Consider the following 27,893-nt stretch of genomic DNA (forward strand, 5'->3'; position numbering starts at 1 on the left):
CTAATAAATAATTTTGTTGCTGCAACAGAATTAGGTTTGTCAGCACTGGGAAACCTCTGTTTCATTTTTTTTGGACAACTATATTTTCATATTTTACTTCAGTTTTATCAGTGTACAACAAATATTCAGCAGATATGTGTGCTTGATAGCCACGTATGTACACTCAACAAAAATATAAACGCAACACTTTTGTTTTTGCTCCCATTTTTTATGAGATGAACTCAAAGATGTAAAACTTTTTCCACATACACAATATCACCATTTCTCTCAAATATTGTTCACAAATCTGTCTAAACCTGTGATAGTGAGCACTTCTCCACCTCACAGGTGTGCCATATCAAGATGCTGATTAGACACCATGATTAGTGCACAGGTGTGCAGATGCACATGATGTGTGTTCAGTTTACTCTCAGAGTTGTGCACATTCTCAGATAGATGTTAATATGTTGAAGCATGCTGCAGTTTATTAGTCCAACTTGGAGACTGTTCCAATATGAAGCAGTTAATAGCTGAGAGATGTTAAATATGAACTCTCCTCGGAGCTGTTGGATCCATTATTGTATCAAAGAGTTGGTTTCCAGCACTTTTGAAACTTCCTCATACAGCAGACATTCATCCAGGTGTCTCACGTGTGCTGCAGACAGCATCTATGTAGTGTGGAGACAGAGCTGCCAGTGTGAGACTTTAAAGGAGCAGATGAAGATGTTTGGATTCCTTCTCATGATGGCTTCATGGCGAATCCCTGAACAAGTGTTAAGCTGCATCTTTCCTGCTGAACTGTTAAAAGGATCACTTTAACCCGACGGTGTGAATATGCAGGAAGGATGATAAAATAACCTTAAATCAAAGAAAAGCACACAGAAATACTGATTTTATAATAAACATGCATCAAATACTTGTGTAATGATACCACATATGTGCTGCCTTTTAGCTAAATGTTGTTCCAAGTGGCTAATTTCTGTGTTCTTTTTCAGTTTCATTCACCCTCCTGTTGTCCTCATTTATGAGCACCAAATAATATTGTTCCCTTGTCTGAAAAAAATCCAAAATTCGGCAAAAAAACTCCTCAAATTTCTGAAAATATGCAAAACCTTCAGGAAGAAAATTCCAATAATTCCTTAAAAAAATCCCTTAAAAGTTTTATTTTAAAAAAAATCCACCAAATTTGGTGTAATTCTTGTAATTATTTTTTTAAAAAGAGTAAAACTCTTCCAAAAAAAATCCTAAAAATATCTAAAGTGACTACATATATATCAGTAAACTTCTTTTGGTTGATTTTTTGTGAATGTTCTTAAGAAGCATTTTTAACATTTCTTTTTTTTTCACCAAAAAATGTTCCAAGATTTCCCAAAAATGTTGAAAATGTGGACATCAGAAGTGTGAAAATACTTTTTTTTTTCTCCACGTTTTCAAACTTTAAAATGGGTCAATTTTGACCCACAGGACGACACGAGGATTAAGGAGCCTTAATATGAACATAAATGCTTTTCTACCAGTTTCAAAATTCAACTAAATCCAGTAACAAACACGTCTTTGTAAAGAATGTGCAGCAGGTTGACTCAGTAACTCATTTAAAATCCTGTTTCTGAAGCGAACTGCTTCTCTTTATGTACAGTGTTGTTGTTGTGTTTGTCCAGCAGATGTCAGCATAACAGCAGCTATGAGGAGAGTTTGTTAAAGATGTGAATATTACAGAGCAAACAGTGAGCTTTGGACTGAGGCAGGGCTGCAGGAACAGCATCACATATATTCATGCCAGCTGCAGTAAAGTCAAAATGTAGAAGCAAAGGAGATGTCTGTTGTGAACGTCCACGTCACAGCAAGGTGAGACATGATGAGGTTTAAAACTGGAGATAACTGATTTCATTTTCAGAGCTGACCCTCCTGAATGAGATCTACACAGAGCTGTACATCACAGAGGGAGGGACTGCAGAGGTCAATGATGAACATGAGGTCAGACAGACTGAAGCAGCATCCAGGAAAGCAGACAGAGCAGAAACAAGCATTAGGCTAGAAGACATCTTTAAAGTCTCACCTGGAAGAGATGGACCAATCAGAACAGTGATGACAAAGGGAGTGGCTGGCGTCGGGAAAACGGTGTTAACACAGAAGGTGACTCTGGCCTGGGCTGAAGACAAAACCAACCAGGAAATGCAGTTCATCTTTCCACTGACTTTCAGAAAGCTAAATGTACTGAAAGAGAGAAAGTTCAGTTTGGTTGAACTTGTTCATCACTTCTTGAGTGAAACCAAAGCAGCAGGAATCTGCAGCTTTGAAGACTTCCATGTTGTTTTGATCTTTGACGGTCTGGATGAGTGTCGCCTTCCTCTGGACTTCCACAACAATCAGATCCCTCCTGACTGTGATTACGGAGGTCAGAGAGTTCACTGACCTACAGAAGGAGGAGTACTTCAGGAAGAGATCCAGAGATGAGGAGCAGGCCAGCAGCATCATCTCCCACATGAAGAAGTCACGAAGCCTCCACATCATGTGCCACATCCTAGTGTTCTGCTGGATCACTGCTATAGTTCTGGAGGAGCTGCTGAGATCCAGAGAGGGAGGAGAGCTGCCCAGAACCCTGACTGAGATGTACATCCAGGACCAAAGTCAAGAAGGTCAAGTATGATGGAGGAGCTGAGACAGATCCACACTGGAGTCCAGACAGCAGGAGGATGATTGAGTCTCTGGGAAAAGTGGCTTTTAATCAGCTGCGGAGAGGAAACCTGATCTTCTTTGAGTCCAACGTGACAGAGTGTGGCATCGGTATGAAAGCAACCTCAGTGTACTCAAGAGTGCTTACACAGATCTTTAAAGAGGAGAGAGGGCTGTACCGGGACAAGGTGTTGTGCTTTTTCCATTTGAGCATTCAGGAGTTTCTGGCTGCTCTTTATGTCCATCTGACTTTCATCAACTCTGGAATCAACCTGCTGGAAGAAGAACAAACAACATCCCATTGGACTGAACTGCTCCAAAATTATTCAGTCGTTTTCTACCAGACAGCTGTGGACGAGGACTTACAGAGATCAAACAGACACCTGGACTTGTGCCTGCCCTTCCTCCTGGGTCTGTAACTGCCGACTAATCAGAATCTCCTACAAGATACCTTTAGTGGTACCAGGCACTGAAATAAACAAAAAAATTGAGGAAAACAAGAGCAGTCTAGTCATTTTTTCCATGACTGTAGTTATGAACTTGTCTCATTGCTCAGTTTCTGTGCATCCATAATAAACATATTCAACACTCTAAGGTGTTATTTATTAAATTATTACTGGGTTGTGAAACTATGTTTTTGACATGTTTTTTTTCTTTAAGTAAATTGCATAATTTACTTTCAATTGTTATGGTAAGGAGAATGCTTTCTTTTTCTAGTCTTGGAACCTATTTTATTGGATTCCTTGACCCCCAAAAATGTACACTTTGACACCAAGTTTGTCATTCTAGCTATAACAGAAACAAAGATATGGGCCTCTAAAGTATGGCCAAATGTGATCTCACTTGTGTCTTAGGATAAATTTATTTCTATGGCCCTAAGGTACTTCCATGCCAGAGGAGACCTTTGCATCATGACTTGAAGTCAAAAGTAACTTAACCTCGTGGCTATAAAAGGAAAACTGAAAAAAAAAAAAAACTTGTTTCCGAATTGTACGAAATACAGCATTATCATTACTGGCCATTAGGGGGCAGTGCTATCACACTGCTTGCATTGCTGTAACTTGTCCGACAGCTCAGGAGAAGAAGTATGCAGACCTCATTGGAGTAATGCCACCGGTTGTAAACAAAGTGTGAGTCAAACCTGAACAGTGGAAGAAACGTGTTGTGTTGGTCATTTTGCCACACAGGTCAGTATCTTCACTCCGGTCACTGTAGAGAACTTACTCCTTAAACAGACTGCGCCGGTGAGTGTAAACAGCTACATCAAACGCCTAGCTAAATGCTAACGTTAGCTTCGTGTTTTCTAGAAGCGTCCGGACACCACTGTTGCTATGGTTACTCTGTTTCACCAACGTCCACCAGCTCTGTTCTCATACTGACAAGTTGTCGCGTATTCAGGGGTAAACTTACATCCTGTAAACGTCTCTTTCAGCAGGTGAACAGGTGACAGGATGGTGCAGCTGCATGTGAAGCGTGGAGATGAAAGCCAGTTTCTTTTCAACACCACAGTGGACGCGCCTCTGGAGACGGTGATCCAGCAAATTACAGCCATTTACAACGGGAGGCTCAAAGTGGACAGATTGTGTTCAGGTGAAAACATATCGTCAGAGCTGCCTGCACTCACTGGAAGGAGGAGAAACTTCAGCAGGCTCGCATTTCCTGCTTAATACTGTTTACACATTACACTTACCTACTAAATTTGCTCAGTTATTATAAATAGTAGTATTGGTACAAGATAATTTTCAACTGACAGTAATTAGCATTTCTTGGTTTTTATTATCTCTGAGCTCTTTTTATCGTTCAGTTTTCTAGGATGCATTGACACTGACTTGTTTGTTCTTTTGTGTCTCTTCAGAGATCCCAGAGCTTGCAGACCATGGCATTGCACTGCCACCCAACATGCAGGGGCTGACAGAGGAGCAGATTGTGGAGCTGAATCTGAAGGATGAATGGGAAGATAAGTGCGTTCCCAGTGGAGGGCCAGCATTCCGAAAGGATGAGATTGGGAGGAGAAACGGACAAGGTGACACTCTGGCCCTTGTTTGTAGATTTCATAGTTTCACAGTAAATGCAAGCAAATGTTTAATGTTGTCAGGAGAAACCTTGACACCTACGGTCTGTTTGTGGCCATTGTTTTGGGGGAGGGTTTGATGGGGAACCGCAACGTCTAACACATCCACTCCACAATTAAATTTATGCATCAATCTGTACGATTTTTTCAGGCTTTTGACCAATACTGATCATTTGATGTCAAGGAGACTGATAACTGATATTTGGAACCAACATATTTGTATTAAAAATGAAAGATGAAAAATTTAATTCTGAATAGCCATACAGCCTATGAAAGTAACACAAATCCTAACATAAAAATGTTGAAATGCTTTTGTTTTATTCTTATTTTTACACATGTAATTAAATTACAATCTCTCAAAATGTGTCCATACACAGTTTAATTATTACAAACACATTGCACAGTCAAAGACTCTGTAAATATTTAAGTGTGAAAGTTTAACCAGTTTCCCTTCAGCCTGTGTGGTGACAAACTCAATATGCAGTACATTGAACATGAACAACAGTATTGTGCAAATAACAAAGCACTCTTCATAGGAACACATACAATACTGTTAGACAAGGATAACAGTACATAAAACATGCAACACAAACATAGTGTTGACAGGCTGTTGACATGTAACCAGTCAGATATTGCTGTAGGACATTACATAGAATAGTGACTGCAGATAGAAAGATGGCTGTGTCAGAGCCAAAGTACTGAATTTTAAAATTACTTTACTTTATCTGGAATCTTTTTAAAACAATAAATATGCTGAATATTGGATCTGATAAGCAACAAGGCAAATAATCAGTTAACCTCCAAATTGTGCTATCATTTAATATGCTGATGCTGAAAGTGCATCCCTCCTGGATATACTACTCTAAGGTTTTGTACATAGACTTTCTTTTATTTTCCATGAATACATGCTATAAAAAAACATCTCTTTACCTTCCACCAGCTCCAAATGATAAAATGAAAGAGGTGTTGACGCGAACAGTGGAGGAGGCGAAAGCACTGATCTCCAAAGTGAGTATTGGTGTTAACGGCAGATCGTTACTTCTTACATTGTTAACCAGACTAGTCATAAATTGATTCAGTCTGTTTTTCTCCTCCTCCTCCTGCAGAAACAAGCTCAAGCTAACATTTGTGTCACTATGGAGATGGTGAAAGAAGCACTGGATCAGCTAAGGGGTGCAGTCATGATTGTATACCCAATGGGACTTCCTCCTCATGACCCCATCAGGATGGAGTTTGAGGATGAGGAAGATCTTTCTGGAACACAGGTAATAAACAGCTCAATCAGCTATTGGGTGCTGGCTACAAAAAAATAGTTTTAAGTCAACAAAGATTGAAATTAAAGTTACTATTGTTTTTAAAGGTAATAGGTTTCCCTTCTTTTTAAATTTTGTCTCATTTTTTTATCTGTCTGAGTTTAATGAAAATACTTTCACTTTCTACTTAATTCCCTTTGCCCTCATTCCTGTACCTCCGCCCTCACCATCTGTCTCCGTACCTCAGGCCTCTCTGCAGGTGATCACTGAGGACGAATGCCAGCTTTGGTGGGCTGCCAAAGAGATGCAGAGGGGGAAAAAATTGCAGGACTACATTGGCAAAAATGAAAAGACAAAGCTTGTGGTCAAAATCCAAAAGGTGAGAGTCATTTCACCAATCTGGGGGTGGTATTTTTGTGTCCTGTGAGAGATAATATGTGTGCTGTTTTATGTTTTTTGCTGGTTTTGAGAAAATTTTTCATCCCTTTGTTGTTATTCTCTTCAGAAAGGACAGGGGGCACCAGCGAGAGAGCCTTTGATCACAGATGAGCAGCAGAAACAGATGATGATGCATTACCACAGAAGGCAGGAGGAGCTCAAGGTGAGGAACGGTAAAGACCCTAAGTTCTGTGTTCTGTGCGGAAAATTCCATCTAACCTCCTACTCTTTACGTTTTCAGAAACTTGAGGAGGCAGATGATGATAGCTACCTGGATTCAGAGTGGTCAGACAGACAGGCGCTCAAAAAGCAGTTCCAAGGCCTCACAAATATCAAATGGGGACCAAGATGAAGGCCAGTCACACTCACAATACCCACTGGTGCTGCTTATGTAGCAGCTCTATATGCAGCTGGCCAAGATGCCTTATCACAACCCTAAAATCAGCCTCCAGTTGTTGTTATTTGAGGTCTTACCAATGAATATTATATGTACAGCTGATGTGATGCTATTGCTGGAAGTAGATGTATTTATAGACTAACACCTGCCATACACTTAAACTGAGCTGCATATATATATATATATATATATATATATATATATATATATATATATATATATATATGAAAGAACAGATGATATGTCATAAAGGTTGATATCTTTATAAACCAGATTTATTTGAAACAAAATCCGATCCCAATGTTGCTTATCTGTTTGACTCATTTTTATTGAAGCTGCGCAAACAAAATGTTTTTTTAAAAAAAAGTATTATCTGTACATTTTTACTGTGTGTAAAAAGAAAAATAAAACTCGACAATTTCCAGTGTAACCTCTATATACACAATGTTGGTACGATTTGTATTAATTATTTATAAATGTTTCAGTAAAAGTCTCATAACTTCCCTTGGAGAGCAGCGACAAGGATGCAACACCTTTCCTCTCTTTGTCTCCCGTTAGTGGCACACACATCTCTGAAAGTCGGTGCTGCTCTGAAGCAGGAAGGTGCTACGTAGCAGTGGATGGTCATCCCAGCAGGCATGAGGAAGCTGCAGAGGTCAGACTGACCGTTTCACACACTCGCTGATGTTGCGATTAAAAGCAGTGTGACCAGTTTCAAGAAATACTGCATAAAAAACCTTTTATTGTACATTCAAATCCGATGCCTCTTTAAAGAGACAGTGATTAGTTGTGGCAGGTAAAACTGGATAATCTCGGGTGTGAATAGCTGCCAAATTTAACTACCACTTAAGTAGTTATACTACAAGGACTAAAAACATGGTAATTGCCTATATTTGTCTGTCATAACAAATCAAAATGGCTTATGCAGTTTCTTTTAATATGAGCTCTAAAAACTGTTTACCACAATTACAAAAAATGGCATTTATTTAAAATGTGTTTGAAAAAACTCTGATTTAATCCTGGTGTTAAAAGGCAGCTTTGGATTAGAGCTGAAACTGTTTAAATGGTCCCTGACATGTTCTTTGGTTTATATAACCAGTACAGCTGTTCTGAAGTTGCTTGACAATGAGTCACTACAATAATATTCTTGAATGGCATGGGAGCTTTGTGACATCTGATCAGTGAATTTAGTCTAAAATCTGAGCTTCATTTAGTGATAAATGCATCACATTAATGCCCATGATCACCCATTTTGCAGCATAAACCCTTGTTGACCTTCACAAATTGAATTCTCAAACAAAAATGGCAAAAAATACAACAAAACATTTCTTGGAACGTCGATAATCCAATGTAAAGACCTGCATCATGAAAAAAAAAGTCCTGAAGATGCAGACTAGCATCCATTGGTCCATGATGGATTCAACATGAGGTGCCATTCAGATAGGAGTTCATCCAGATCTCCTGCATGATCATCTCTCTGCGCTCGATCCTCTCGGCCCGTTCAGCAGCCTCGCTCACATACGTCACCTCCTCCCAGCCGTGCAGCGCCTTCCTGTCTGCGGCTGAGATTAAAGAGTTCTCTGTCAACTCGCCGTTGTCATCATCATCATCATCTTCGTCATCGTCCTCATCCTCCTCCTCCTCGTGGCTACCAGACTTGGGTGCGAGTCTGTCGTCCCTGCGGTGCTTCCCTCTACAGGTCACTCGGACAGAAACAGCCAGCAGCGTGAGCAGAAGACCAATGCACACACTCGAGGTAAACAGCAGTGCCGCCATTTCAGGGTGCTCTGTGATCAAAATAAAAAGAAGAGTTCTAACAAAGAACGGATTGCCTGGTGATTGCATGAGTGCATGCATGTGAAAAACATTACCTTTGATGTAGGCATAAGTGAGGAGAGAGTTGCTCATCATAGCTCCTGAGCTGTCTGGCCGCCTTGTCCCAGTGGAAAAAGGCTCCTCTGGATCTGCAGGAGAAACTGTTGGGAAAATTGCAAGTGCGATGTGGAGAAAAGATCATACATGACTGGAATAGCAGCAGATGGCATGATAATAATAATATATAATAATAACTTTATTTGTATAGCATCTTTCAGAAGACCTTTGACAGGTAGAACATAGTGATAAAAGAGAACTTGGTGGGTTTTAGGAAGCAATTTGAAAGAATTTACTGATTTGATGAGCCTTATCTCCTCAGGCAGGTCCTTCCAAAGTCGAGGGGCCTTGACAGAGAAGGCCCAGTCACCCTTAGATTTAAGCCTTGACTTTGGGATCTAAGATCTAGGCAAGGGACGTACGGGGTGAGCATGTCTAAAATATAGCCAGGAGCAAGGCCCTGGCAAGCTTTAAAAGTGATCAGTAAAATCTTAAAATCAATTCTAAAATGAACAGGGAGCAAGTGGAGGGAAGCTCGAACAGGGGAGATGTGATGTCGTCTGTTAAAACCAGTAAGAAGCCTAGGTGCTGTGTTCTGGACCAGTTGTACGCGGGAAAGGGATTTTTGTGGAATGCTCGATAAAAGGGAGTTGCAGTTATCAAGAAAGGAAAAAATGAGGGCATGGATGAGTTTTTCAAGGTCTGACCAAGGGAGGATTGATTTGATTTTGACAATGGTTCTTATCTGGATGATGCCGTTACCTTTCTCTGTATCCATGGTGGGCGATGAGGTGGAGGTGAATATGTTTGGGTCTGCCTCCCTTAGTAAAGTCTGTGGTACTATTGGAAAGAAGACAGAAGAGTCTTTGTATTGCTGCAAAAAAAAAAAATCATACAGTAGCTGTGTATTGGTGAATCTATTGTAGACCATTTGTCAGCAAGTTACCTCCCACATCTAAACTGGTCCCACAATAGAAATGCACTCTCCAATCATGAATAATTTCTGTCCAATTGTATTAACCATCCTACAAGGTTACCACACATTGTTTTGCTCTATATGGAGCCATCAGTGCCAGTCAGAAGAATTCTGTCAACACCCAGCTAAAGTCACAACTACAAATTATGATACATGAACAATGTTGCTGGATGACCTCACTGGCATTTGTGCCAATCGCAGGAAGTTTACCAGGATGTCAACTTTAGCTTGCAAATCTGAGCTCACAGCTTATTATTCCCTGCTACTGTGTTTCTGGGTGTGAGAGTAAAGCAGCTGGTGGCTGGGATCAGCAGATAAGAATTCACAGTAGGAAGGTACAAACAAAAACATACATGACGGGAGCCATCCATAATATCATGAAAGCCAGTTTCTATTTTGAAACCTCTTCGTAATTCTTCACTGGGCTTGTAATTATGTTTTGTGAATGAGGAAGCAGAGAGACTCCTACCGCAAGAATAGATCACACTGAGGTACTTCCTGGTTCCTGGAAAACAGGGGTCTCTAAAGGTCTGGTTGTTCACGGCAACGACGCACTTCTGTTTGTTGTAGCAGGACTTGGACACCAAGTGTACAGCTTCATGGTTGAGACACTCTGTAGGGAGCAGCGAGGAGAAATCGGAGAGTCAGTCACTGAGTAAGAATCACTGAATTTGTGTGCGTAATGTTCTCTGAAGTGTACATCAGCTGAAATAGTTGAAGTTTAACCAGAATAAAATCCCTTTTTATGCAGGCATCTTTTTTAATCTAGCAAAGTGCCTGATTGCTTAAGATCCTCCAAAGCATTGTGTCATATCATTGTGAAAAACTACCATGAAATCACAGTGACATTTAGCCAATGTCTCACAGTACTTATACGGGCCTTTTTCACATCACTCTCCCTGCATTCCATATCACACCCGTTCTCTTTTTTCTGTCAGTACATACTGCAGCTGCCCCTGCAAAGCACATATTATTGCATGCAGTATGCCTACAGTTGGGGGGAAAAAAATACTTTGCCCTAATATTACACCTTCAGCTTTCACCATCTTGCTCATTTATCCGCTACACTCCTGCAATGTGAAATGATCTCTCATCTGTCTGTGTGCTCTTGGCACCTCAAGCTCATTACTCAAAGGAGACACTGACATTTGTAGGGTATCCTGTAATGTACAAAGGATTGTGGGTCAGAACAGCCAGAGAAGCACGCTGGCTGGCATGCTGCAAAATGAGCCTGTATGTCGCAGGATGTCCTCGTATTTTTTTCAAACTGCATTTGACATACTATGTATTGGGACATACTAAATCTTTTTCTGGCACACTTTATAGTACGGTAGTGTGGCTATTGGAACGCATCCACTGTTTGACGTGACATACAAGGAAAAGCACAGGTGTAGCCAATTCCATTAACACTGTCTGGGAGACAAATGGAATGCAGCCATTAGTGATGTTATAACTTACACCTGTTTTGTCTTGCTATGGCATGTCAAAATATATGCAGTGAAACAGACTTACTGTGTTGTTTTTATCTAATAACAGCCACACTCCCCCGTAAATCCCTATTGTTTTGTATTTTTAAGCAAATTTCTTATTTTACTGAACAGATTTGCACTGCTGGTAGGACATGTTAAGTTGGTAAATTATACCGTTGCAGATCCTTGAATACCTTTTAGCCCCACCAACTGTCACACTCTCAGCCTCATATGAGGCTAACAGGTGCTACTTATCAAAATAGGCATGGTTGTGCTTATTTAGACTATTTATACAAGGTTTAGAAATGAATGTGAAGTTCAGTAAGTGGATGTTGCCCGTTTTTATTGCCGTGTAACTATTTGCTAAAGCTTTATGTGCGCTATCGTCATGCAAAATGATTGATTATTGAGACATTTTAGTCACAATAGTTCTCTGATAGTATGAAACTCACGTCGACTCACCGAATGGGGGTGGTCTTGTCAGGTGTGAGGGGCAGGTGTCTGTCTGACCCAGACTTCGCCCGTAGACAGCTGCATAGATGTTCAGCACCCTGGGGGGCTTACAGCGCAGGACCATGGTCTCTCCTTCACATGCCACATGTCTTTTGTGTTCAGCTGAGTGAGGGGAAAATAGTAAGGTTGAAGAGACGGAGGGTCTGATGGTGGGGAGACACTGCGTCTAGCTGTGAGGTTATTCTGTGCTCATTCTAGGGTGAATGCGTGCGAGACACTGTTGCTGAAACAGCAGGGACAAGTGAGATGTGAGCTGCTGAACTCACTAGGTTTACACTTGTAGTGCACATGGAGGTATTTGGTTGTGCCGGGGCAGGGGTCCTTCCCAAACAGCAGGTGATTGACAGGCAGCTGGCAATTTCTGTGGCTCTGACACTCTGACAGCAGCTTCTGCACAATAAACACCAGAGGAGGTCAACAAATACACAGGATGTGATATTACAATCCACAGTGAGCCAACCAAAAGAGAACCAAATCAAATGCAAAGAAGACTGAGTGGTTGACAAATGGAAGACAGTGGGCTGTGATTATAAACCTAGATGACATCATTCACAGGAGGGTGGAGTGTTCACTGCAAAGCTAAATCACTTATGGAGACAACACCACTCCAGTAAATCACCTAAAACTGGTGAACACCCACCTATTAGCTGACCCAGTAAGAGAGAAAAGTGACATAAAATGCACCTGTAGAGCAGTAAAAGCTGAACAGCTGTGGTTGTGGCCTGTCGGCGGAGGGTCTGGCTCTGCTCTGCACAGCCGCACCTCACCGCTCCCATAGAAAGCAGACTGGATGGAGATGGTGGAGTGACGTGGACAGTGGAGTCTAAGAGGCTGGCCGTCACAGGCGTGAGCATAGTGGCTGGTGATGATCCTGGATAGGTAGTCTGTAAGGAAAAATACACCGGTTAGGTTGAAATGCGCATGACAAAACACAGATAAGTAAAAAAGGATGCTCCACAAATTTCAAACATGAAATTCATTATAGATAGATGGACAGACAGACAGATGGATGGATGGATACTTTATTAATCCCATGGGAAATTCAAAATTGTGTTGTTTTTCTAAAATAAAATAAAAATATGTCTCTAAGACAGGATTCCACTTTATTGTGCAACCAAAGGGACATTCAATGAACCAGCCATTGTGTTTGAAAGGCATGTTTTCTTTAAAAATCCCGCCATAAACTGTCAAATTGTAGAGAAACAATACATTTTCAGCTTTCATACAGTGCTAGAATGGATAATGCACAACGTCTAGTTGGATCAGAAACATGGATCAAATCTAAGCTTAAATTTGTGGAAAATCAATTCACTTTTGAGTGCATTTTAACTGTTAAAAATAAGCAAAAATAAACCATTTACACCAGAAAAAAAGTACAGTTGTCCACTCTTAAGCACAACTGAGAAGTCATGAGTGACTCAGCTGCAACCGACAGACATGAAAATAATAAATAAAATTGAAATGAATAGAGTATCTATCTATCTATCTATCTATCTATCTATCTATCTATCTATCTATCTATCTATCTATCTATCTATCTCAGATCAGAGATAAGCATTGGAAAGATGGCCCAAAACTCAACAGTAGCATAGCTTAGCATAGCTTAAAAGCAGTATCAGCAGGTTGTTTGGTGAAGATACACTCAGCATGGTAAAAATATCTTTCCAGAGCTGACAGTAGTGTGGAAAAACACGCTGTTTGTAGAAGTTGTAAATAGAAATTTCCCCAGTATTGGTAACACCTGTAATGCATCTGTGGTTGCGGATCAGATTATTTGGCCTCCTTGGCACTCTCAGGGGTGTCTCATGTTGCTTTATAAAACCAGTGCAGTGCTGCCTGACTTCCTGTCTGCTTTCACTGCGTGGCAAAGTCCAGCAACTGGCGTTCAACCACTACGACCAATCTTCATGTGAATAGTGGCTTCTGATTTAAAAATCCTTCATCTTAAGATTAGATTATTAGTATTCAAGAAAAGGAATCTTGCAAGAATCAGAAGTTAGAGAAAAAGACAGTCAGAGAATGTTATTCTCTACATAAACTGATGGCTGCAGTCTTGATCTATGTTGCATTAAGAGATGGATGCTAATCTGTAAGTCCAGTAAACATGATTTTGTCTGCTGATTACCGCTGCAATGTCAGAATGTGAAACAAGGAATTTATGTTACTCATTACTTAGTCTTTTATGTTATCTCATCTCAGACAAGTGCACAGTTGAATGTCTGACTTAGGATCTTTTGGTAATTTATGAGCCGTCTCATCCATAACAGTATACACCAACAACATAAGTTTTTTGTTGTTGTTGTTTTTTTTTTACCCTGCCCCCACATGTAGCTGTAATTACACCAGCTATAGGAGTGAATGGCAGTAGCACTTTCTTATAGGTTCGAGAGACGCTGTGAACGTTCTAATCCTGACCTGACAGTACCATCACCATCATCATCATCTTACTTGAGAAGTCAGCCAGTCCATTCATGCGTCTGGTCCACAGCAGTAAAGTCAAACAGATGAGGCTGTGGCTCCAGTCCAGTCCGTGGCAGCTCATGACTCTCATCCCCTGTTCCTTTGATCATATTAAAGAGACTCGAGAATTTCACTGTAGGACTTCTAGGATTTCATTTAAACAAAAAAACACACACAGAAGAAGGTGAAAGAATCCTTCGAGGCCGCGTCATCTTCTCCTCTGGCCTGTACGCACCGAAACTGGGAGAAAGTCACCGCTTCATCCATGTGTGTTCCCTCACAGAAAACATCAGGAGCCGACGGAAACGCATAACAGCGGCTGTTTTGCTGCTGATTAAGACCCGTCCTGCTGCGGTAAAATGGACCACAGAGGAGGATAGAAATAACAGCTGCGCAACAAGTTGCTCCAAAACTGACAGACGAGCTGATTAATCCGACGCGTGGTTGGTGGCGGTGACTCTCCAAATCCGACTTTTTCCTGCTGCTGGTCAACAGCGCAGATTTGTGAATGGATGCAAGTGGAAAGTGAGAGCGACTTACAGTAACAGCTGAGTGGGAATCATGATGTGGGCGTGGCAGATAAAAGTATTTTAAAAGGAAGAGGGGCGACACACTCTCCGGTATGACGCACTGGAGACGCTTTTAGTTTTTTTTTCTCCCCCATGAGGCACATGTTTACTTTGTGGATTATGGCAAAGTGCTTTCATTCTGCTCATTTCCTCAGTGTCTCTTATTCTTTCACATCATGCTTTTCTCTTCCTTCTCATCTGCTACTATAAGCTTGCAGGGAAAAATCAACTGTCAGAATTTTCATTGTATATTATTTTTTGTCATATAGATTTCTGGCAGGATTGATGGAATAAATGTAAGCAAAAAATTCTCTGTGCACCTTAATTTGTATCTGATTTGTGCAAATAACTTGAACCTAAGAGTTTTAGCCCCTTCATTCATATTTGTCAACCTTTTCATACCAAAATTAATAACGCAAAAGTGAAAATATGCAGAGAATGAGAAAAACATCAAGTTAAATACAGCTTCAGCTCCTAATCAAAACATATAATCCTGATAGCAACCCTTGATTTAGATCACAAAGATAAGATAAAGTGCCTATTGCTTGTTTTTTCATCAGGTTTTTAACAAGTGATGTTTTGATTCTGTTTCTTTTCATAAACTATTCATGCCCCAAGCATGGTGCCTTTCAATAAAGCCGGGGGCCTACTGGGTAAATTGCTCCCCAGCCCATGCACATCCATGAACCCACTCCATGGTAACCGCTCAATCTCTGTGTCAGACCACAGAGCAGACCTACAACAGTCAAACTGACGGAGACCGTTGGGGTCTCCACGCTCAGCCCCACAGGAGGGAGGATGGCAGGGAGGAGGGGAGGTGGAACCGCAGGCCGATATTTTGCATACAAACTGGACAAGTTGCTTCCATTCTCTGTGCTTTTAGCTTTAGGCACCCTGGGAATGGCTCCCAAACCGCTTTCATGTGCCGTTATCCCTCCAAAGCCTGTGGAATTCTGTTGTCAAACTCAAAAAGATTTCCTGCACTTTGTTTTTAAGACGTAAGTCAGACGGGTAGGCCAGACAGAAAAATAACAATTGCACTTGAGTGAGTGTAATGATACGGTGGTTTCAGATATGGTGGAAAAAGTTGTGAAATGATGATGTAAATGATGTAAATTCTTATTTAAACACACAGAAATATCCTGTAAACAACCAATCATGCCATTTTTGTTGCAATGTGTCAGCAATCTCCTGGACTGGTAACATAAAGAGCAAATGAATACAGTTGGAATTACATGTAAGAATATGCATAAAATAGAATGTTGTGTTCATTTTTTAAAATCTGTAGTGTTTTTAACTGCATTTAAAAAAATATATAATCTCAAACATTGTTACAGATTCTTTTACTCAATATTTGGAATACAATGCCATCCCTCTCTGCATGTTTGGGCAGACACATGGAAAATAAATACGCATCTGGCAAATAAACTTGATCAAATGGAAACTCTCATGACATGATGCTAAAACAAGCTCAAATTTGGGAACAAAGCCTCTCAATTAGATTGCAGTGACCAGAAAATAAAGACAAAACATTTGATTAGTGGTAATGATGTTTGCAGCAAACAGGAAGATCGTGATTTACGTTTTCTGCCAAAGAAGTCTTGTGATTAGCTTGGGGTGGTCCCAGTTAGAGGAACCTTTTAGAATGCATTTTCTTAATCTTATGAAACTGCACCTGATATGCCTATAGTACATATAAAATAGAGATAAAAGGATAGAGAACAAAACTATCAGAATGGTGTCCTGCTGGCATAAAATGGATACAAAATTTGACCTGCTTCTTTGCATGGAACAGCTACAGATGGGCGAAATTCAAGAATAAAAATCAGAATCCTCGATCCTTGAGTGGGGAGATTCAGTAGCGCTGTTCTGTTTTGAGTATTCTGATTCAACCCTTTAGAGGGAAGGGTCACTGGAAATCAGCGCAGTTATTCTGAGTGATCGCCTTTATCCTATGATGAAACATTTCTATCCTGGGAGTGCTCTCAAAGGCTTCATCTGTAGGAAATGAGGGGTCACTAAATAGTTTGATATGTATGAAAATATTGTGAATCATGCTGTGGCCTTCGCAGTCACAAGGCCTCCACCGAATTAAACAGTTAGGAGAACTTTTGGACTGAGAAACAATCATGAGTGAATGCGTTTTAGAACAATGGTGTTAAATTCCTTTAATTTGTCATCTGTCTGTAGTTATAAAAGTCCTTATAGTAGAATGTGAAACCATATTGAGGCTTATCTTTAATGGTACAAAGAGACTCTGTGACTTTAAAGTTGATGATCACAATGCAAATCTCTGTTAAACTGCACAAAAAAAATACATTTTTTGACGAACTGAATTAAATTTTGACCCCGATTCATAACAAGAAGCGTCACCAAGACATGGACTTTATTATTTTTCAAACAGTAAAATTACAGCTTACAAACACAATGAGTTGCGTTACTAACATCTTCATTTAAAGTCAACATTCATCTCAAGTTGGGAATCAAGTGCAGCCTGTAATGGAGGGAAAAAAATACAATTAAAATGAAAAGTAAGAAACCAAATGTAGTTCACTATTGAACCAATGTCTAAGATACTCACCAATTCTCTTTTTGCCTCTTCTATTTTCACTTGAGCAAGATATGGGCTCTGTAGTGGTTTAGAGGAGAAAAGTATTGCATTAAGTAAAGTAAAATCCCTTCTGAATATGGTCTGTCAAGTTAGTTTAGGGAAGCCAATTTTACACACATACTAAGAACTTAATTCCTCCAAGAACAAAATAAGATACTGTGATAATGTGCGCACTATCTGGTTGTGGTTATTAAGACTGAAAAGTCAGAAGAAAAACGAAAATATACATACCGGGCTCAGGTCCATGTACGGCCCCAGTTTCTTTTTCAGAGGGATTATTTCTTTCTTCAGCTCACTGACTTCCTGTAGAGAGAAAAATAGGATGACACATCTCAAGCCCTGAGAGCAAACAGCGTTACATCTTCATATCCATGGTGATGACTGGGGTGCATGTGGGAAAGTTACATTACCTCAGAGAGCTGCACAATGGCCTGATGGGTTATAGTCTTGTCCATGTTTCTTGATACAAGTTCAGCCTGTAGGATTCGAAGAGCAGAAAAAAAGAGCCAGCCGCTGCATTAATATTCAGAATGTCAGGTCAGGTTGTCCACAGCATCACCTCTGTTCTCTAAGCCAGGGGCAGTAACATGATGCAATATGCCTCAAAATGAAACTGGTAACACCACAGAAGGAAATATTGTGATTTCTGCACATTTTGTCACATTTGAAGAAGAATTAGTGTTTTTTTTTTGTGGTGCCAGATTTATTGACGTATGAATAAACTTGTGTTATTAGTTAAAATCAACTATTTTTATACCTTTGACTGTGTATGCTATTGCCTTTTTTGGGTAGTCAATTGTTCTTACTGGTTGTTGAGGTCACTAAGTATTATTACAGTTTGGTTCAGTTTTCTCACCCAGAGCCAGCCTCCCACTAACATATGAATATTTAAAAAGAAATGCAAAAAGAGTACTTTTAATTATCTGGATGACTTCTGCCATCTCCTAAAATGCTAAGGGAAATGTTACCACTAGCCCTGCTTTTTGACCCTGACATGGTAATATAAACTGTACGATGTATTAATGAATTAACTCAAGAAGTTCCACTCAGCAGCTAGTGCATGTGTAGGTGTAATACAACAACATACCTCTGATCTCTCTCGCCTGTGACTGAGCTCTTTACCCTTTGCTGTCACAAAATTCATGTCAAGCAGTCTCTCCTCTGCTTTAGCGCTCTCCACTGCCTGAGATTTGGAAGTTTTGTTGATATCCCTGACAAATGAGAACACTGATTACTACAGATTCAGCAGCAAATTATGAATTTGTTACTGTTGTTGATGGGTTTCAGCATGTTTCTGTAAGATGTAGTATTATCAACATGCTAATGCCATCAGCCACGTTTTTACTCTTGTAAGTTGCCCCGCAGCACCAGTGTAGCACCAAGTCTCTTTCTGAGGGCCCTGAGTTCTCTCTCAAGTCTTCTGTTTGACTTCTCTGCTTCCATATGTTCATTGGTGAGGTTGTTCACTGCTGGCATAAAGCTACAAAAGACATAAAAATATATGTAGCCCATGTTTTGTGACTTTTTTTTTTATTTTAGGAAATCTGTGAAACTACTCAAAGGAAAATAATAGTAAAAAAAGACAGCTATGGAATATTGATGATGTACCTCCCCAAAGAACTGTCTCTCACTCCAAGCACCATAGCATTATCCACTAAAGCAGACAAGTAGTCAGCAGCGGGCTTTGACAAGCTTGCAGCGGACAAGCCAACACCTTGTAGAAGAACGTCCTGGAGATGAGCACCTAGTTGGACAAAACACAGTTGGGTTCTGTGAAATTCTGGAGTATGACTTAAACAACTGTTGTCTCACATTACAAACATTTTTTCATTTTTTTTGCACCGACTGTAACTCCACAGGTCACTTTACTATTTCTTCACCATTGTACCTTACTGTATTTATGCTGCTGTATGTTTTTATTTTCTTCATATTTTAATATCTATTTTATATCTCAACGCATTCTTCAATATGCAGAATCTGTGCTCAGCCAACTGCAATGGAATTTTGTTTTGTGTGCACTGCTGTACACTGAATGACAATGAAGTCTGTCTAATTTTAAGTCTCACATTTGACTAAACAGCAAACAGAAAGTGAATCAAAAGTACTGTTAAAGTTCATTACAGCTTTGATCTCATGTCTTTGTTTTGACCATTATTTCTACAAGTATTAATACTATTTACCGTCTAGTTACTGAAAATAAATCCAACAGTACAATAAGTCATGATCAGATGACCATACATGTTTCTATATAATATGTTCATATGTGCATATACTATATATGCAAGTATATATATTCACAAATATTATAAATACATACAGAAACTGTGCAGGGCTGCACAATGTTTTGAAAGCATCTTCACTTTACTTCTATAGCTATCCTCTATAGCTACTAATGTGCATACATGTGCTGCATAATGTTTTTAGAAATGTTTTGAGTACTATGTTAATGCTGCCTTTTGTTAGAATTTTGAGCTGAGAAAGCCTAAAAAAGTAGCCCATGTTTGTATTGTTATCTGTGAAATAAGTGTAAAACCCCAATGGCAGTGGGAATTTCACTATTTACTCACCATCAGCCTGATATTCTGATGCTTTCTGCTTGAGGTCTTCTATGAGCAGGGCTGTCTCACTGCACCGGGCTTCACTGGCCTGTGCTAGCTGATACAGCACTTCCACTGTCCTTGTGTTTACTTCAAACTGTGGCACCGGCTGATCACCGAACACTTTGCTGAGCCAGTTGTTCACCTTAACAAGCGATAATATTGAACAGAAGGATGTAAACAAAACACAACAACGACAGTCACATGCTGAGTTACGTTAGCGAAAAACACTGAACGTTACCTTATTAATCTTTTCACACATGGTGTCTGAACGGACAGGGAAAAACAAACAAACAATCGGCTTCTTAAAAAAACGTTTTCCCAGCAAACTATGTGGAAAAACTACAATAGTTTTCGCGCCACCCAAAATCATCAATAACTTCCTGGTTGTCAACCAATGAGAAGACGAAACAAAGCTATGTTTGGGAATGTTATTATTTGTATTTTTAATGTACCAAAAGTGAAGAAAAGTGCATATTGTATAAGTTAATACAAATAAAACGGGTATTTAAACAAACACAAGGAAATAAAAAGTCTCAGTATCAAAAAAAGTTTATATGGGGACTTCCGCTTGGCTCACAAAGATGAAAATGGAGTTAAGATAACTTACGTCGGTTCGCAGGAAGAACCCCCTTCACTAATCCGGAAAAAGTAAAAATAGGAATATTAGGATAAAATGGTGTATACATGACGGACATTCATCAATAAAACTGAAATTAAAACGACTTCAGTATAACTAAAAGTATTCATTTAGGCTACAAAAGAAATAAAATACTAAAATTGCATCGGGGTTAAAAAAAAAAAAGACGAAGACGAACTTATGCAGAAGTCAAAATCTCGCGTTATCTGGATTCTTCAGAGGTTTTGGCTTCATCGTCACAACCCGCCGAGTTCGAAACGCAGCAGAAATGGCGTCTGCCAAACAGTCGTTAAGATACCGACAGAAAAGAGTGAACAGTACGTTTGAAACGTCCAGTATAGACTCCACAGCCGTCGAAGAAAAGTTGTTCCGTCAAGTCGCCCTGGAAGAGGACGGCGGCGACGACCCGGTGGTCTTCATCTGCGCCAAGTGTCGGTTGCCTGTAGGCGATTCACTGTCCTGGGATGGAAGTGAAGACGGCCAGAACCAAATAAGACTGAAGCGTGAGTCTGTGTTTGAGATTGAATGCTTATCTCATTGATATTCAGAGTAAAGAGCACTTTATTTTACGCTAAAACGCCTAAGGTGAAATATATTTATACAAATAATTAAGTTGGCCAGCAACAACAAATCCCACTGCCCCTCCAAGATATGCTTTTCCATTAGGTTTTTAGCACTTAAACCTGTCGACAGAAAGGCTGTTGATTCTGACTAAAAAGACAAATTACTGAAAAATCTGACAGAATGGTGCATTCAAGTGCAGTTGTGCAAGTTTTAAGTTACCCTGTGATTACAATACTGTACTATGCAGCTGACATGTTCGTGATGTTTTGGTTTCAGGGGTCACTGACAACGTGTTGATTGGAAAAGAAAGTCACCTGTATGAACCAAGCAAACGATCTCGATGGTAAGGTTGTGTCTAGTATTGAATGAAGCATTCAAATCAAATGAACATGCCAGTATAACAATGTACAACTACTCTATGTAAATACTACAAAGCCTTATATTTAATAGTTATGAATATAAAAGTCACAAAAATGTAATAAAATGTACTTATCAAAAGTAAAGTGTTTTGTGTTACAAGACTGCCCCTGTTAATGTTGTAATGCCTAATCTTGCAAGCAACATTTTATTAGGTAGAACATGAGAGGGACAAAATTTAAATGCTTTTGACATTGTTGCATTGTTTAATCTACACTAATATGTCAGTTTTTGGCAGGTAGTCATATTTTTGTGTGAATTTTAATTAGTGATTGAAACTGTCAAATAGCTGCAATAGAATTGAAAATACATGGGCTGTACATGTACAAATATAATACAAGTACAATTTAAGCACATGTACAGCACTAATGTTAAATGCATGTCATATTTTACCCGCACACTTAAGTACAACCAAATTTGACCCTCAGCCTGCTGGTATTTTATCATACATGCATATATGATTTGGGCTAACTGTTCTCTGTTCTCTTGTGATTTTCCCTCCACAGCCTGATTGTGAATCTTATGTGTCGAGGCTGCCACTCTGTGCTTGGCATGGTTTACACATCAACACCGAAGAATCTGGATCACAAGAGGTTTTCATTCTGTTTCCATGTAGCTGACATCGACAGGTATGTTTAGTTTTATTTACTTTTTATTCACGGCTAACCAAGTACCTTCACACAAATCCTTTAGTACGACTTTGAGGTACTTGAGTGGTTTCACTTTATACTAGTTTATAGTTAATTTTCACTACACTTTACAGGGAAATCTTGTGCATTCTACTCATTTGACAGCTTTTGCTACTAGTCACCTTAAAGATGAAGATTTTACTCAAAAGAAGATATGACATGCTTTTAAGCTACAACACATTGTTAGAGATAAAACCAGTGGTTTTCAGCATTTTTGGCTTCTACAAAATTTGTTTTATTTGTATATATGGGGGATCTTTTTCAAATTCTGAGGAACAAAATGTGTGTTTGAAAGATTTTTAAACCTGTCAAAAGATTTTATCATGTTGTATGAACATAAAAATATGGACGTGTTCTTACACTGAACTCAGATCTTTACATTGTCTGAGAAGATTGAAATGCATGATTATTATCTGTATGTCAGGAAAGTGAGCATGAACGCTAATTTGGTCTCAGACTTGACAACATGGACCCCCTCTTTTCAAATAGTATGACCAAATATTATCCTGGCAGCTTCAGTATATCCTTAAAATGCCTTTACACAAGTTGAATAGATAAACATAATTGAATTTATCAAGAAACACAGTAGTGGTCACCAGTCAGGTCTTTTTTCTGGCTTAGAATGGTGCTTTGGATGGTGAATTCTACAACTTTAAATTAAGTCCACATCAAGTAAAAACAATGCATGTGTTGTCTTGCTTGACAGAACTCTGTGTTTTACCATTTTTATTTTATGTTTTTTTTTTTTTTTTTACCATCCTATTATGAAAGTGTCTGGTTAATTATTTTTTAAGCTCTCAGTTGACCCTTTTTGGTGCTGGTAATTGTTCTGTGGAACATGCTAAAACCTCTTCAGCTGCTCTTAAAATCTGTTTGGGGTTTGCCAAAAATACCTCCATATCAGAAAAGCCCTGGTGGTTTTAAAGGACATAAGCAAATGAAAACCAAACTCAGTATGTTTGAGATAAACTGACAACAAGATGACATGGTGTGAACTACCTCACCAAATAAGGCTCCTGCACAGCTTCACACACGTAGTATTTGCAGTAAGCACATATTATTGGATTCATTTAGTTGCAAAGGTGCTGAGAGATGAGGTATTGAGATCATATGCAGCCCCCATTTACCAGTTTATGAAGCACCCTAATGTTGCACTGTAAATCTTTTTCAGCTACGTGCTGGGCTCTGCAAACCAGATGTTGGCAGCAGAGGGCCCCAAAGAGCAGCCAGCCACACTGGAGTACTGTAACATTGTTGAACAACAGCTTACAGAGGTAAATTACTGCTGCTGCTGTTCTTTGTCTGGTTTCTCTGATGTCCTGCTGTGAGATAAAGTGTTTAATTCACTAAGAAGCAGGTTTTCTGTGCTTAAACTCATTGCTATAACCTTCATTATATCTCCAATCAATCAATTTTTACTCCATAAAATTGTATTGCTTTTTTTTTTTTAACTAAAGCTCTGACCTACCCATTATACCAGCTGTAGCAGGGGTTACTGTGTTCCAGGTTGCGATGTCCTACAGATGGAGCTTTCTCATTGATTACCAATGCACAGGTTGTACTTAGGATGACATCAGCTCAGTTCTGGGAAACCCTTACTGCTATAACGGGCAGACTGCTATTTCAGACATTACCTCATCTGTCCAGGTCATCTCCTGCAAACAAATTCATTTTCTATGCCATTCGGACAGACTGAAAAAAACAAATATATTTCCTTTGAGATTCCTTGGTAGCATCTAAATCTTCTTTTGTTTTTAGATATCTGTATCTTTAGATTTTGAAATCCTTTCCTGCTTTATGCTTTCCTGCTACATTATTTAATTATTCTCTCATTTTTCAACACAAAAGTGTAGTATTTTCCAAAGTTATTCTTAATCACCCTTTGTTCAGCAAATACCCATAAAAGCACAAATTGGCCAGTAGGTGGTGATAGCGTGCCAGAGTACCTGCCAGCCCTCCCACACTCTTGCACCAGGGACAATAGACGTTATGGGGAGCATGTTGAGGAATCTTTGTTGTAGGAAAAACATGTTTTCGTTGCGCCTTTGTCACGTTAGCTCACTTGTGGCATTTCTGGCATTGTTTTTACTTGACAGCAAACTCTGAGTTTTAATCACATGGTAATTCAACCGTGGCTTTATGTTATCTATGGAGCACTATATTTTAAACAGGTTAGGCTGCCTCTAAGACAACAAGGAAAAAAGATGTGATGTATGAGCAACAGAGCATAGTGTGTGCTTTTAACAACTTACTGAGACATTTACGTGCATAATTGCACGTTAAATACCATGTCAGTACTCTGTGTGTCATTTTTGATAGCTTTGATGCATAATTATTATCTTTTCAATTCTGTCTCTCTTTTGTGATCCGCCCAAACAAATGGGTTAAGAAACTGTAAACACATGTCATGTACTGAACCCTGTGTCACTCCTTCACTATGTTGCTTCACTATATCACTCAAACAAAGAGGTGCGTAACAGGACGTCATACAATTGAATGGAAAAGCTTACCCTATAATGTCTAAATGACATTTACTGCTTAATATACACTATTACTGACTTTGTTTGGTGCTTGTGTGTATAAACTGAAGAGTAACATGACTTTGGTTACACACTGATGGTGTTTTGTAGCCATCATTTGTTGTTCACCACTGGCACGTTGTATCAAGATAGTATATGTCTTGGGACAATGTCAGGAATTACAATCAGCACTTTCTGTCATCACTTTTAGTAAATCATTAAGGCTGACTGAGACACTACTTTAATTACTTTGGGCAAGATTTAAAGTAGTATTTCTCCTTTAAGTGGTATTTAACATTTTTTCATCCAAAACTCGTGCTAATTTGAACCCTCTTGGTGCCTCTAAAACATTTCTACAGCAGCAAATATCAAAAACTAAGAAAGTTTTGCAATTTAATGTATTATGTAGAATGTATTATTATTTAATGTTTTATGTAGACAAAATATTTGTAGTGCTGCTTCTTGTGTTTAGATAATTAAATCCTGCACGTTACATCTCGAGTTTAGCTTCTTTTTTTGCTGAAATAATTAGTGATTCATCAGTTTTAGCAGCTGAAAAAGAAAAAAAAATTGACCTTACCATTGGTTATTTTATAGGTTGTAGGTTTCAGTGATTAACCTGATTAAAAAAAAAAAAAATTCACAAATTATAAAAATGTGACACAAAAATAATTTTAAAAGAAATCAATGCTTTCTTTGAAAAAGGAAAAAGGACCAAAAAATAATATATTTTCAGTCTTTGAGACAACAGTATTAGCTCACCGATTGCGCACAGAAAATACAAAGATCACACACACCTGCAAGAAAAGATTTTGTTTTTCTGAACAAGCTGTGAAATTTGTTTTAATAGATTAGATTGCACATTTTGACATACTGCTGCATGAAAAGGAAAACATTTGTATTTCTCAAAGTAAGATATAAAAAAAAAAAAAAACTTTCTTTGGTTATCATTAGTTGAACTTCGGTGTTGTTATTAGTGTATGAAATGAAAATAAGCACTACTCGTTTAATATTTAATGCATTGAATGACTTTCCTTTCAGTCATGCTCATATGTTTTTAATGCATTTTCGTCTATACTGTCTGTGACGATAATGCCCCTGCTGCCATCCTTAATGTATTCTGTCTGTCTGCCTGCCTGACTTGTAGACACTTGTTTGGGTTTTTCATCTTCTACCCCCATTGACCTGTCTCCCCCCACTCTCACCCTGTCCTGCCCCCTTTTCATGCCCATCCATTCCTGACCACTGCCTCTCTGGGTTTTGTCACTCTTCCTCACCATCTCCCTTTTCTAATTATCTTTACTCCTCCTCCTTTCTCTCTTCTTCACTGCTTCCTGCTGCTCCCTTCGTTTCCCACCTGTCCATTCTCTGCTTCTTCTCTTCCCTGTTCTGACTCCTTCCATCCTCACTCTCGACTCATTTCTCTGCCTTTGCTGTTCATCTTTACACCACCAACTCCGCACAATTTCAAAACCTTGTCAATCTCTCCTGCTTGACCCCCTCCTCCACATCCTTTCCAGATGAAAATGCTGGTCATGTCCATGGCACAGAGGCTGGAAGAGATCGAAGTTGGCGTTCACGAATAACGTGATGAGATCCGACAGTGATGGACGGCAACTTGTCGGGGTTGGTGATTTGTCCAGATGTTGAATATGAGGATCTAATATGCACACCCGTTGCTCCTGCCTTTACATTAATGCTTCTAGGTTTTATATCAGCCCTGTTCTTCCAGCAACACATTTCGTCCTTGCCTCACTTTGTGCTCCAACACCTATGCGCACACACTCACACACACACACACAAAGCTTCCACTCTGCTTTGTCCTGATTACCAGTGGTGAAACAAAGACTGCCTGCACTTGTAATCAATCATGTTGCCAGCTCTGCTCCTGCAGCTCAAGGCACCGTCTTCTCTGTGGGTCTCAGTGCAGTGTGAACGTGCGCTCTGAGCAGAATGTTTATTTGTGCAGGATTTCATCAGGCAGGCTGCACACTCAGCACAATGCTGTATTGATCTGGCCTCTCCAAGTCACACATACACATTTTTTCTTTGTTCCCTTTCTCACGTGTGGAGTCTTGAAGCCAAACAGGATTGTTCTGTACATATTTTTATTTGCCCGGTGTTGGCACAAACTGAAAAACATTGTAGGAATTTTTTTTTTCATCATGAAAAAAAGAATACAGATGGGCACATTACAGTGCAATTCCTAAGTATAATCCAAGTATTTCTTCTTTTTTTTTTGCAAATTTTATCAGATTTTTCCAAAATATGTCATAATTTGCATCCTTTCATTTGTTTTTGTTTCATTAACTTATAGGTTTGTTTATTTTTTGCTTTGTTTGTTCACAGTTGTACGAGTTTCTTGTTGTCTAAAGGAATCTGGTATAATAAAGCGTTCATCTGTTTCCACCCTTGAAGAAAATGTTTTTAAATTGTGTTTCAGGACTGTCAGTTTCAAATTGGAGATTAAACCAAATGAGGCAACTTTAAAGTATCAGGATAATCTTTTTAAATGTTTCTTTTGCACCAAGATCGTTGTAGATCATTGGCTCATCCTGCTTTCTAATTAGAAGTATCTCTCGGATTTAAGAGTTAAACAGCAAGTTTGAGGGCTTTGGGGTTGAGGAAGGAGGTTGGGGGTTGATTATATATTAAAGCCTGACTGTTTGTTTACCAAAACTGACCTCTAATGTGCCTAGCAACACTTTCTACCAAGGCAGGAAAGCAGCTCCATGCTGTACCACTTGCCCTCCCTCACCCACGAGGTTTCATCAGCCTCACAGAACAACAACAGTTAGAAACGGCCAACCAGCACGCTGTATCCAAGGGCAGGTTGCGATGGCAACTGAGAGCACGTGCTATGCTGAGTGCCTGTTGCCATCTCGTCATCGTGTGCACTGCCGGAGGAACAGCCATCCAGCTCGCTGGCCAGCATGCCTGTCAACAGACGTTATCCCCCGCTCATGCTCAGACGCACACAAAGAGGAGGAGTCCTGAGCGAGCATCCCCCCAACCGTAATCTCAGTGTGATGTTTTTCTCTCTCTCTCTAACCCCACCCTCGTCTCTCTATCTCCCTCCCTCTCGCTCTAATTCTCCCCACCCTCAACTGTTGAGGGGGAAAAGTCAAAACAACAACAAACAAACCGCGTGGTTGTTGTTGTTTTCTGATGGTCGTGGTGGTGGTG

At 39.5% G+C, this 27,893-nt stretch overlaps 4 protein-coding genes across 7 annotated transcripts; 2 read left to right on the forward strand and 2 right to left on the reverse strand.

Moving 5' to 3' along the window:
• The first annotated feature begins 3,696 nt into the window (after window positions 1-3,696).
• cfap298 (cilia and flagella associated protein 298) lies at window positions 3,697-7,247 on the forward strand. 4 transcript variants are annotated; one of them, XM_022209748.2, is made up of 8 exons: window positions 3,697-3,839; window positions 4,085-4,242; window positions 4,508-4,675; window positions 5,664-5,731; window positions 5,830-5,988; window positions 6,224-6,355; window positions 6,482-6,577; window positions 6,656-7,247. In XM_022209748.2, exons 2-8 carry the CDS (start codon window positions 4,104-4,106, stop codon window positions 6,764-6,766), a joined length of 873 nt encoding a protein of 290 aa, XP_022065440.2. In that variant the 5' UTR covers window positions 3,697-3,839; window positions 4,085-4,103; the 3' UTR covers window positions 6,767-7,247. The 4 variants fall into 4 exon arrangements, with proteins under 4 accessions (XP_022065440.2, XP_022065458.2, XP_022065466.2 ...); XM_022209766.2 differs by having other exon boundaries at window positions 3,703-3,896; XM_022209774.2 differs by having other exon boundaries at window positions 3,703-3,839; window positions 4,088-4,242.
• A 119-nt stretch (window positions 7,248-7,366) lies between these two features.
• On the reverse strand, window positions 7,367-14,666 carry eva1c (eva-1 homolog C (C. elegans)). The gene is made up of 8 exons (XM_022209724.2): window positions 14,090-14,666; window positions 12,326-12,525; window positions 11,908-12,031; window positions 11,591-11,743; window positions 10,129-10,272; window positions 9,446-9,523; window positions 8,683-8,787; window positions 7,367-8,598 (listed from the first exon to the last, which is right to left on the reverse strand). The coding sequence occupies exons 1-8, from the start codon at window positions 14,190-14,192 to the stop codon at window positions 8,231-8,233; spliced, it is 1,275 nt and encodes a 424-aa protein (XP_022065416.2). The 5' UTR covers window positions 14,193-14,666; the 3' UTR covers window positions 7,367-8,230.
• Window positions 14,667-17,039: 2,373 nt separating this feature from the next.
• On the reverse strand, window positions 17,040-20,260 carry haus1 (HAUS augmin-like complex, subunit 1). The gene is made up of 9 exons (XM_022209736.2): window positions 20,120-20,260; window positions 19,849-20,023; window positions 18,890-19,025; window positions 18,627-18,761; window positions 18,369-18,492; window positions 17,692-17,757; window positions 17,513-17,584; window positions 17,252-17,299; window positions 17,040-17,164 (listed from the first exon to the last, which is right to left on the reverse strand). The coding sequence occupies exons 1-9, from the start codon at window positions 20,249-20,251 to the stop codon at window positions 17,120-17,122; spliced, it is 933 nt and encodes a 310-aa protein (XP_022065428.1). The 5' UTR covers window positions 20,252-20,260; the 3' UTR covers window positions 17,040-17,119.
• A 415-nt stretch (window positions 20,261-20,675) lies between these two features.
• On the forward strand, window positions 20,676-27,129 carry mis18a (MIS18 kinetochore protein A; the record flags this gene model as incomplete). The annotated part of the gene is made up of 5 exons (XM_022209330.2): window positions 20,676-21,021; window positions 21,359-21,425; window positions 22,006-22,128; window positions 23,360-23,462; window positions 26,228-27,129. Coding segments are annotated over 5 exons (705 nt in total), but the record flags the coding sequence as incomplete, so codon positions are not given.
• Between the last annotated feature and the right edge of the window lie 764 nt (window positions 27,130-27,893).

Source organism: Acanthochromis polyacanthus, chromosome 17, assembly GCF_021347895.1.
Source record: "Acanthochromis polyacanthus isolate Apoly-LR-REF ecotype Palm Island chromosome 17, KAUST_Apoly_ChrSc, whole genome shotgun sequence".
Lineage (NCBI taxonomy): Eukaryota > Metazoa > Chordata > Actinopteri > Pomacentridae > Acanthochromis > Acanthochromis polyacanthus.

What these genes read in the sequence shown, in the direction of transcription:
- cfap298 (XM_022209748.2), top strand. Translation starts at nt 4,104, where the DNA reads ATGGTGCAGCTGCATGTGAAGCGTGGAGATGAAAGCCAGTTTCTTTTC. An exon ending in AAGATCTTTCTGGAACACAG is followed by an intron (nt 5,989 to 6,223) that starts GTAATAAACAGC and finishes TCCGTACCTCAG; the next exon opens with GCCTCTCTGCAGGTGATCAC. An exon ending in GAAGGCAGGAGGAGCTCAAG is followed by an intron (nt 6,578 to 6,655) that starts GTGAGGAACGGT and finishes TTACGTTTTCAG; the next exon opens with AAACTTGAGGAGGCAGATGA.
- eva1c (XM_022209724.2), bottom strand. Translation starts at nt 14,192, where the DNA reads ATGAGAGTCATGAGCTGCCACGGACTGGACTGGAGCCACAGCCTCATC. An exon ending in GCACTACAAGTGTAAACCTA is followed by an intron (nt 11,744 to 11,907) that starts GTGAGTTCAGCA and finishes CCCCTCACTCAG; the next exon opens with CTGAACACAAAAGACATGTG. An exon ending in CACTTATGCCTACATCAAAG is followed by an intron (nt 8,599 to 8,682) that starts GTAATGTTTTTC and finishes TTTTGATCACAG; the next exon opens with AGCACCCTGAAATGGCGGCA.
- haus1 (XM_022209736.2), bottom strand. Translation starts at nt 20,251, where the DNA reads ATGATTTTGGGTGGCGCGAAAACTATTGTAGTTTTTCCACATAGTTTG. An exon ending in TGTGTGAAAAGATTAATAAG is followed by an intron (nt 20,024 to 20,119) that starts GTAACGTTCAGT and finishes TCGCTTGTTAAG; the next exon opens with GTGAACAACTGGCTCAGCAA. An exon ending in CCATTGTGCAGCTCTCTGAG is followed by an intron (nt 17,585 to 17,691) that starts GTAATGTAACTT and finishes TTCTCTCTACAG; the next exon opens with GAAGTCAGTGAGCTGAAGAA.